This window comes from Coregonus lavaretus (genome assembly GCF_964263955.1).
Source record: "Coregonus lavaretus genome assembly, chromosome: 11".
Lineage (NCBI taxonomy): Eukaryota > Metazoa > Chordata > Actinopteri > Salmoniformes > Salmonidae > Coregonus > Coregonus lavaretus.
The window spans coordinates 3,765,359-3,776,331 of NC_139998.1; the positions used below are offsets into that span (position 1 = coordinate 3,765,359).

The 10,973-nt window shown below is 44.5% G+C and overlaps 1 protein-coding gene across 1 annotated transcript in view; it reads right to left on the reverse strand.

Annotated features, from left to right (window-relative positions):
• The window catches only part of LOC311137000 (LHFPL tetraspan subfamily member 3 protein-like), a gene marked incomplete at both ends in the record, with an annotated part of 49,609 nt that extends 39,333 nt beyond the window's left edge, over positions 1 to 10,276 (reverse strand). Inside the window, one exon of the mRNA XM_084171326.1 lies at positions 9,844 to 10,276. Within this exon, the coding sequence (XP_084027452.1) occupies positions 9,844 to 10,276 (433 nt within the window). The remainder of the gene's footprint in view (positions 1 to 9,843) is intronic.
• Between the last annotated feature and the right edge of the window lie 697 nt (positions 10,277 to 10,973).

Below are 10,973 nucleotides of genomic sequence, written 5' to 3' on the forward strand. Positions count from 1 at the left end.
GCTTTAAGAAGATATTTACATAATATAATATAATAATATAATAATATAATAACATCTCACCTGACAGCATGAGGTAATAATAACTTTTTTTGAATCTACTAATAAGAATTTGAATCTACAGTAGGCATAAGCTATTACTGTAAAGAAATACAGTATGTCTGAGTAATTTTTACAGGAAGCTTCTAAATACAGTTAATAACAGTCTTTTTCAACATGTTACCCATAATGCAGTGCAATCTACAGTATTAATATTGTAAAACACATTTACGGTATTTTACTGTTCTACAGTGTTTTACTGTTGAAATTACAGAAAAATCTTACAGTGTAGGGATCTGATGGTGCTCTCTGAAACACTCACACACTCCTGTGCAGGAATGCATTCTGTATTGCAAACACTGGCCACATCTGGTCTTCAGGTTTAATGGTGCTGGCTCTCTCTTTCACAGAGCTCTCTCTCTCCCTCATTCTCTCTCTCTCTTTCTCTCTCTTTCTTTCTCTCTCTCCTGCAGCAATGCATCTCTCCAATTAACTGGTCTTTAATGCTCCTTTCAGTAACAGCCTCTCAGTGAAGCTAATGGACTGTGAGAATAAGAGCCAGAGAGAGAGAAAGGGAGAAAGGGAGAGCGAGAGAGAGAGTGAGAGAGAGAGAGAGAGAGAGAGAGAGAGAGAGAGAGAGAGAGAGAGAATCATCATATTCTCAACCTCATATTTTCATACATTGTCTGTCTGTCTGTCTGTGTCCAGAAAGCTTATGTTTCTATTAAATGTGTTATCTGCCATTTCTCCGCTTTTTGCTGCAGCTCTTCTCTTTTTCTCAACCTATTTCCTTTTATCTTTTTTATCCTTAATTTCTCACCACTCATTTCATTTTTCTCTTTAACACTCCATGATGTGATGGTAGAGTGTATATTTCTCCCCTCTCCCCAATGTCAGCCTGAAGTGGTTCTTCTGAGGCTGATATGTAATGACATCGAGCATTACATTTACTCCCCAAGTTCCTTGTTGAATTACCTCCAAACGCTCAAACGCTGGCTTTGATGCACACGCAAACACACACACTCCAAAGCACTAATAGGAACAAACGCTACAGTAAGTCCCTAGGTGTGCACTTAAACCTAAGCAAGCAGTGTATGTGTGTGTGCATGTGTGTGTCTGTGCTTGTGCGTATGTATGTGTTTATGTGTGTGAGCCAGATAGCCATGTGTTTGTGTCTCATTTAAGGTCATGTTGCAAGTTCAATTTGCCAATAAAAATATGATATACACCACTTGTAAAGGCAATACCCCCCAAAAAGCAGGTTGTTTTTTTTACTAGCAACTGGCAAGATGTATCTGGCAGCTTTAGATGAGAGAATGGAAAATGAATATATTTGCTAGCTATCCATCTGATTGATAAAGTTGATAAAAATGCCATTAGCTAGCTGCACTGAAACAGCTGGGGGAAAGCTAGCTAACATTACCTAACTCACACCATCAGTCTCTGAGTTGACCTTAGCTATCGAGCTAGCTAACTAGCTAAGTGGACTGTAGCTAGGTTTCTAGAAAATAACAACTATATATGTTCTTGCTATACTTTAAAGACTAGTTACTATTGAACACTTTTTGTCAAACTACTTAGTTTCCCTGCCTGTTTAATGATGCACTGGTGACTGAAAAGGTTGGCAAGAAAAATACCCCTCTTGATTTCACTGGAAATGGGCTGTGTTGTCTTGGTATAATTTAGCTTAATAGGCTTGTGCATATTTACAATATGATTACATTGACGGGGGGAGCTGGTCCTAGATCACTATTCCTACTCTGACGACGCTTTGCAGTCAGACTGCAATACAACTGCAGTACAATGCAGTATAACTGCAGTATGCTGCAAATACTGTGTCCAAAATAACCGTTTTTTTACTGCAGTAATTTTGCAGGGTAACTGCAGTTACAGTGCAGTATAACTGAAGTTCAAGTGCAGTACACTCATGTTATTCTGCAATTACTGCATCCAAAATGCCACAGTCAACTGCAGTTACTGCACCTTTACTGCAGTTTCAAACTGCAATCTTTTTTTGTAAGGGGTGTGGTGTGTCTGATATACATGAATAAAAATGTATTCACCATGGACATGAGACTTGCATTTATTTTAGACCTTTTGAATCATAAACTGTAAGTGTATTTGTCTTCATGTTTAAGTTACCACATAAGTTAGTACAAATGTGAAGACCAATATGACAAACATGCTATGAAAAAGTTATTGCTTTGTAATCTTACAATAAAAACATGTAAATGAGTTGTTTATACAAAATGTTCTTGCATTTAGTCATCCCCAAAATGTGGCCATTGAAAGCCTTGATAGATCCATCCTTCCTCAGCAGACTCCTTCTTACCTACTCCTGTCTCTCTGTCTTCTTCTAGTTTAAAAACTATACGGCTGTAGTCCAGTGCTTCATTGTCAAAAGAAACACACTCGCACACAGCCATCTGGTGCAGCCAGGCAGTCAAATGGCCTTCCCCTGAACATCAAGCAAGGACAATGTTCTATTTCAAGTTTTTATGGTGTGTGTGCAGCCCAGCAGAATACTGTATAATCGATTTTATCACCAATTTACAATGTCAGATTTTGTTTGTTTGTTGACATATCAGATTGATACATACAGTATATGCACTACTAATTATATATATATATTTCTTTCTTTTATGAAACATGGCCTTTAACAGAGCGTGCTGTAGGGCAGAAAACAGAGTGCTAGATACCGACAGCTCAATAAGCTATGGGACCCAAATGGACCTTATACTTTTACACTCTAACGCAGGGCTCTAGCCTTTACCATGCATTTAGCATACGCTTATCCAGAGCAACTTAAAATCACTAATGTAGGCAAAACAACCACATCATGATCACAAAAATCTTCCTCAAAATAGCTGTTATCTGCACAATCAGTGCTAGTAAGAGCATAACCCTAAACACTACATACAGTAGGATAGATTCAATGTTCTTGAGCTCACACATTATCTAGGTCTAGGTAATGTCTTAGTTCACTCACAGCAATTCACACCAATGAGTCATTCCCAATGTGCTTGTTTCTCAGTACAGGAACAACAGCTTATTCACAATGTTCTGGCTGAAAAAACAACAGCAGAAACTACAGAGGGAAGGAGATAAAAATGTGCACAACATGACAACAAAATTTGCAGAGGAGAAATTATCATTGACCTCACGCTCTGGTTGCCTCTAAGGGCACTGCCTGCACTGACGGCTTTGTTAAGCTTTTCGCTGTTAATTGGTGCACCAAGTGGAGAGCTCCAGGATCAGAGGGAGAGAGTGAGGATAGAGAGAGAGGGAAAGGGAGAGAGGGAGCACGCACTGTACAGACTGCAAGGAGGAGAGCTGCAGGATCTGACGAGAGAGGAAGCGAGGGAGGAGAGAGAAAACAGAGAGAGAGAGGAAGCACGTACTATACCGACTGCAATTAGGCTTAGAACAGAGGAAGGGTAGGGAGGGAGGGAAAAATAAAGTGAAAAAGGACAGATATGGGGGTAAGGTTAAAATTAAGCATAGAAAGAGGAAGAAAGTTTCTAAACCCAGAGGTGCACCATCGCAAGACTTCCGGGAACGCTTGCGAAACAGATCAAATAGACCAGGCTGGGGTTTAGGGTTTGGGGTTTGATAAGTCAATGAGAGAAGTGAAAGATTCTTCCTTAGTTGTCCTTTTCTCAAAATCTAAAGGCACAACCTAGACTCGAGCCAATGTCTTAAGTAGTTGAACATCGTGAAAGTGACAAACTGAAACGTTTTTATTTTAGCCAAAAACAACTTTATATCGAAGAAGTGCCTTTCATTTGATGGCTTGCATACGCGCAGTTTGGCACGAGACGACCGTTAGACCCGATGAGGTGTTACTGCGCATGAGCTTAGCTAGCCAACGTAGCCATGACATCGGGGTGAGTAGGGAACAGTCTCGAAAACCTGACCCTAGGCAACAGTGACTAGGGTCTGGTTTCAATTACGGACTCTTTTGGCAACTTCGATAAGGGGAAAAAACATGTTCCGGGTTGGGTCCTCTTCTCACATTTTCCGGGGTGGGACAGATAACTCTCCCAACAAATCACGAGGCAGACATGCCAGAACGTTGCGATTCGAAACCAAAGTTTGCAGGCAAAACCTTTACAGTGGTTTTAGTCAAGGTAGTTGATGCAAGCTAGCCACTTACGAAATGCACTCATTAAAAAGAACCTCCATGATCTCCATCTTGCTAGCTACTATTTTGTATTTTATTCAAGCGGATAAAGTAGTGACGTAGGCAGTGACTAAGTTCCTCTATGCCAAAAGAGTCTGTCATTGAAACCAGACCCTAGTTGCCTAGGGTTGGGTTTTCGAGACTAGGTAGGGAAGGGAGTCCTTGGAAGGGAGAAGTGGCGAGTGGGACCGAAAAGGAGCACTTATGCGCTCTATGCGTTTTTAGGAAACGCATGGAGTGCACTACACACACGGATGGTAGACATTTTGAGTAGCTATAATATAATCTCTACTGCTCCTCCACTAATGTCTCCTGGTGGTTTTTACTCTCTCATTAACGATGCAGCTTATTTCCTGGGTTTTGCATGCAGCCTTTTCACAGCTCTTTTCCACAGGTTTCAACCGAGAGATCCATAGAAATATATATATATATATATATATATATATATTCGCCCTCAGAACAGCCTCAATTCGTTGGCGCATGGACTCTACAAGGTGTTGAAAGTGTTCCACAGGGATGCTGGCCCATGTTGATCCAATGCTTCCCACAGTTGTGTCTTATATTGCTTATATTGACTTGTACTGATTTGTATTACTCTCTAGTCTCAAGGCTAGAAAACATAATATTAGGGTAAGGGTCACATCAGGAATGCAAGTAAAGTGAACCACCTGTGCACCACTGCCAAGCCACGTCAGATAGAAGCCGAGTTAAGCCTTGCCTAACCTAACCTTGAGCGAAACAAAAAGTAATGGAGGTTGACTGATGAATAGTGAAGCTGGCCTGGCCTGGCCTGGCACGCACGCATGCACGCATACACACACACACACACACACACACATACACCCCCACCCCCCCTACACACACACACACACACACACACACACACACACACACACACAACTCCTGTTGGTTTGAAAGGGCTGCTTGTTTCTCTCGTCTCTTTCATCTCTCTAACTGCAGCACCACGAGCACAGTGGTGTCCTCATTAAGACTGGCTTATTGCTGCCTTTATTCAGACCAAGATAACACATCATAGACCTGGACTCCTTCCAAATAATCGCCTTCTCATTCAGAGTTTGTGTGTGTGGTCAGAGAGAGAGAGAGAGAGAGAGAGAGAGAGAGAGAGAGCGAGAGAGAGAGAGAGAGAGAGAGAGAGAGAGAGAGAGAGAGAGAGAGAGAGCAGGAACTGTTTGATGCAATGTTTATTTACATGTTTAGATTGATTTGAGCAGAAGGAAAGAAGATACCAGGAATTTGACAGAATTAATGGAATGGAATCTTATCTGATCTAGAAGGTTGTCACGCCCTGGCTCTGGGGACACTGTTATGTTGAGCCAGGGTGTGTAGTTCTATGTATTCTATTGCTATGTTGGGAGTCCTAGTTTGTATTTCTATGTTGGCCTGAGTGACTCCCAATCAGAGGCAACGAGTGTCAGCTGGTGCTGGTTGTCTCTGATTGGGAGCCATATTTAAACTGTGTCTTTCCCTTTGTGTTTGTGGGTTTTTGTTTCTAGTCTGTTTATGGTAGACCGTGAACTGTCACGTATCATTTGTTGTTTTGATCGTGTCTCGGAATAAAGAGTATGTTTGCCTGCAACGCTGCGCCTTGGTCCTCATCTATTCCCTACGACGAGCGTGACAGAAAAACCCACCAGAACTGGACCAAGCAGCGAGTCGAGGAGCCATCGCCAGGGAAATCCCTAGCAGATCTCCGTGGCAGCCTCGACTGGGTCAAGCCGAGTGAAGAGCAGAGAGGGTGGACTTGGGAACAGTGGAGGAAGAGTCTCGACTGGGTCAAGCCTAATGAAGAGCAGAATGGCTGGAGTTGGGGGCAGAAGAGCGAGAGTTGGGCGAGAACTATAGAGGCCTGGCCCACGGGGAGGAGAGACCCCCAGAAAATTTTTAGGGGGGGGCTCACGACGTCGGGGCAGCAGGAGGCCGCGATAGAGCGGTCCAGCGGGTTGGCAGAGGAGGCCGCCAGGTTACGGGGGCCACTGGTAGAAGAGGGGATGGAAGGTGTAGAGGCACGGCGAGAGGTACTGGGGTGTGTTACCAGTCCGGTCCGGCCCGTTCCAGATCCCGGTGTAGGGCCAGTGGTGTGTGTCCCCAGTACGGTCCGGTCTGTTCCTGCTCCCCGCACCAAGTCAGTGGTGCGCTTCGTCAGCCCGGCTCGGCCCGTTCCTGCTCCCCGCACCAAGTCAGTGGTGCGTTTCGTCAGCCCGGTTCGGCTCACTCCTGCTCCTCACACCAAGCCAGTGGTGTGCGTTGTCAGTCCAGCACGGCCCGTGCCTGTTCTCCACACCAAGCCAGTGGTGGGCGTCGTCAGTCCGGCACGGCCCGTGCCTGTTCCACTGGTGCCTGGTTCGGCACTGGTCAGATGTTTTACGCCGGAGCTAGAGCAATCCGCTCCATCAGTGTGCAGTCCAGCTCCGGCCAGCGGGGCCAGACCGGACCAGGGGTACTTTGGGGGGTTGGAGAGGGAGTGGGGATCAGGTCCGGAGCCGGATCCGCCGCCAAGGCGGAGTGCCCACCCGGTCCCTCCCCTGTGGTATTTAGTTGGCGCGGTCGGAGTCCGTGCCTTTAGGGGGGGGGGGGGTACTGTCATGCCCTGGCTCTGGGGACACTGTTATGTTGAGCCAGGGTGTGTAGTTCTATGTATTCTATTGCTATGTTGGGAGTCCTAGTTTGTATTTCTATGTTGGCCTGAGTGACTCCCAATCAGAGGCAACGAGTGTCAGCTGGTGCTGGTTGTCTCTGATTGGGAGCCATATTTAAACTGTGTCTTTCCCTTTGTGTTTGTGGGTTTTTGTTTCTAGTCTGTTTATGGTAGACCGTGAACTGTCACGTATCATTTGTTGTTTTGATCGTGTCTCGGAATAAAGAGTATGTTTGCCTGCAACGCTGCGCCTTGGTCCTCATCTATTCCCTACGACGAGCGTGACAAAGGTTCTAAAACAAAACAAATTTAAGAGTATCTAACATTAGCATAAAAACACTAAGTTAATATACTGTATCTTGATGGTATTCAATCATATCTAATTCCTATATAGTGCACTACTTTTGACCAGAGCCCTATGGGCCCTGGTCAAAAGCAGTGTAATATAAAGGGAAAAGGTTGCAATTTCGGACACAGCCTAAGTAACTACACTGTTGCGTCAGTGCTCCAGTGGGAAATCAACACAACGTGGTACTCAGGCTATTCTGCTAAAGATGACTGTAACCCATTTAAATGTATTCATGTTCAATCAGGCGTCTCCTGACATTATTTAGTGAAATTGAAGGGAAGGAAACCTGGCATGGGGTCAGGTAATTATGTTCATCCTGTGTAGTGAATTAGAATTAGTCATTTTTACTGGTTAAATAGCTGCAAATTGAACTCATACGAGGAAAAAGTGGAATCCGCAAACTGCTCGAAAAATAATTACAAGTGAATTGGACCATAATCCAAAAACATCTACTGCACTGAGGACCTCAATTCACCTATCTTTTACCACACTTTATCTATCCATGTATATGGAATATGCAGTAATTCTTCTGACTTAACTGCATATTCTCCTCGTTATACACAGAGTATACAAAACATTAAGAACACCTTCCTAATATTGAGTTGCCTGACCCCCCTTTGCCCTCAGAACAGCCTCAATTAGTCGGGGCATGGACTCTACAAGGTGTCGAAAACGTTCCACAGGGATGCTGGCCGATGTTGACTCCAATGCTTCCAACAGTTGTGTCAAGTTGTCTGGATGTCCTTTGGGTGGTGGACCATTCTTAATACACACAGGAAACTGTTAAGCGTGAAAAACCCAGCAGCGTTGCAGTTCTTGACACAAACCGGTGCACCTGGCACCTACCACCTGGCACTTAAATATTTTGTCTTGCCCATTCACCCTCTGAATGGCACACATACACAATCCATGTCTCAATTGTCTCAAGGCTTAAAAATGATTATTTAACCTGTCTCCTCCCCTTCATCTACACTGATTGAAGTGGATTTAACAAGTGACATCAATAAGGGATTCACCTGGTCAGTCTATGTCATGGATGTTCTTAATGATTTGTATACTCAGTGTATTCTGAACTGCATGCACCTGTGACAATAACATGACTGCAGGTGAAACCCCTATAGCTGTCCATTCAACACCAAGGACAGCTCTAACTGCTCTATCTCTCCCTGCAGAACCACCTGCTAACCAACCTATACTGAACAAAAATATGAACGCAACATGCAACAATTTCAACGATTTCAACGTTCATTAAAGGAAATCAGTCTATTGAAATAAATAAATGTGGCCCTAATCTATGGATTTCACATGACTGGGCAGGGGCGCAGCCATGGGTGGGCTTGGAACCCACTTGGGAGCCAGGCCCAGCCAATCAGAATGAGTTTTCCCCACAAAAGGGCTTTATTACAGATGGAAATACTCCTCAGTTTCATCAGCTGTCCGGGTGACTGGTCTCAGACGATTCCGCAGGTGAAGAAGCCGGATGTGGAGGTCCTGGGCTGGTGTGGTTACACGTGGTCTGCGGTTGTGAGGCCGGTTGGACGTACTGCCAAATTCTCTAAAACGACGTTGGAGGCGGAAATTAACATTCAATTCTCTGGCAACAGCTCTGGTGGACATTCCTGCAGTCAGCATGACAATTGCAGGCTCCCTCAACACTTGAGACATCTGTGGCATTGTGTTGTGTGACAAAACTGCACATTTTAGAGTGACCTTTTATTGTCCCCAGCACAAGGTGCACCTATGTGATGATCATGCCGTTTAATCAGCTTCTTGATATGTCACACCTGTCAGGTGGATGGATTATCTTGGCAAAGGAGAAATGCTCACTAACAGGGATGTAAACAAATTTGTGTACAACATTTGAGAGAAATAAGCTTTTTGTGCTTATGGAAAAATTCTGGGATCTTTTATTTCAGGTCATGAAACATGGGACCAACACTTTGCATGTTGCGCTTATATTTTTGTTCAGTATACATGGCTGTCCATTCAGTACCATGGTCAGAGTCAACCGACATAAGTACAGCATTACAACCCCTACAGGTCCCTTCAGCACCGTGGACAGCGCCAATCGCAATACCTAACCATTCTACATGGCTCTCCGTTCAGCACCATGGACAGTACCACATCACATATCTCTTTTCAGCACCACAGACAGGATTCAAACGGCATTGCTGTTCATTCAGCACCACCTGCCTACCACCCTACAGTCGGCAGGACAGAGTACCCTCCTAACCAGTTTAGGAGAATATTAGGACGGGAAAACATACTAGATGGATAGACATAGGGCTATTTCCTAATTCATTGGAATTGTTACAATGTAGGGCCAACATTGTGTCAGTGCAGGGGCAGTCCGCAGTAGTCTATTTCTTAACATGAAACATGAAATCTTAACACTTGACTAGCTCCATGCACGGGAAGACACTGATATAATAGGCATATGTGTTATATTTTGATCACTTAACCAGGCCAGATAAGCTAACAATACATAATATTCAGTTCATTTGTAGGCATATAGCTAACTTAAAACGCTATACACAAACCTTGCAGGAGGAAGGTTTAGGACTACTTACAAGACATTACTCCAAAAACAAGCTGACCTAGCGGCACTCACTGACTTACCCGAGGCCCCCTGCATCCAGCCGCAGATCTTATAGACGGTGTTGGTGGAGAACAGGAAGAAGAGAGTGAAAGAAGCAATGCAAGCTATCACCAGCATCATTGACATCCCGACGAAGAACGACGCGGCCTTGAACGCGGTGGAAGGGATCTGAGCGAACTCGGTGAAGGTTCCTGTGCAGTCGAGCTCCCTCTGGATCCCGTCGCCGGTGCAGAAGTGGAAGAGGCCGAAGTAGCCGGCCTGCGGTGTGTCCACGCCGTCCCCGATCCAATAGGGCTGGCTGAAGATCACCACGTTCAAGATGGCGAACAGGATGGTGAAGATGGCCCACAGGAGTCCGATGGCACGGGAGTTGCGGACGTAGTTATGCTGGTATAGTTTAATGTCTTCCGAAGACATCGATGGGAGCATCGACGCAGCCGATCCGGGAATCATTGTAGCACAGTTAGTGTTGTATCCCAGTCCCGGTATTCTTATGATGTAGGTAAGCCTATTAAAGTAGGTATATGAGCAACGGGGGGCACTGACTAATTAATTAGTTGAGAAATGCAGGAGTGAGTAGATATTTTTTGCTGTAGAAATGCAACCCAATGTAGCCTAGATAGATATCCACCCATGCAACTGAATGAATCACAGTAAAGGCAACATCTGGCAAGCATATTCAACTGGATAGCCAAAAGCTCATCTGCAAGCTCGCGCCTATATTTAGCCTAAACGATAACTCTGAGAACTTGGCGACTCCTGAACTAGCCTGTATGAGAAATAATTCCCTCCCACCTTTCTCATAGGCTATGTATGGCTGTCTAGCCGTTTGTCAGACATCGCTTCTGGCACGTGTCACTTGTATGTCTCCGGAATACCTCCTTGAAAAACACAGCAAATATCAGATTGTTATTCGGATATTACCCATAACACATGACTCATTATAAGATTCAAACCAATATCAAATAATAAGGCCTTCCAATAGCTTACAGAACAGCAGTTATTGCAATAGCCTATGGCTCTTTCCTAAGCAATGATGACGACAGCGACGGTGTCAAACCCGAGCAAACGAAACGCAATGTCTATGATGCCTTCCCTCCGGTATAGCCCAAATCACATTCCTACGGGATAATTCACAGCATCTAGTCGG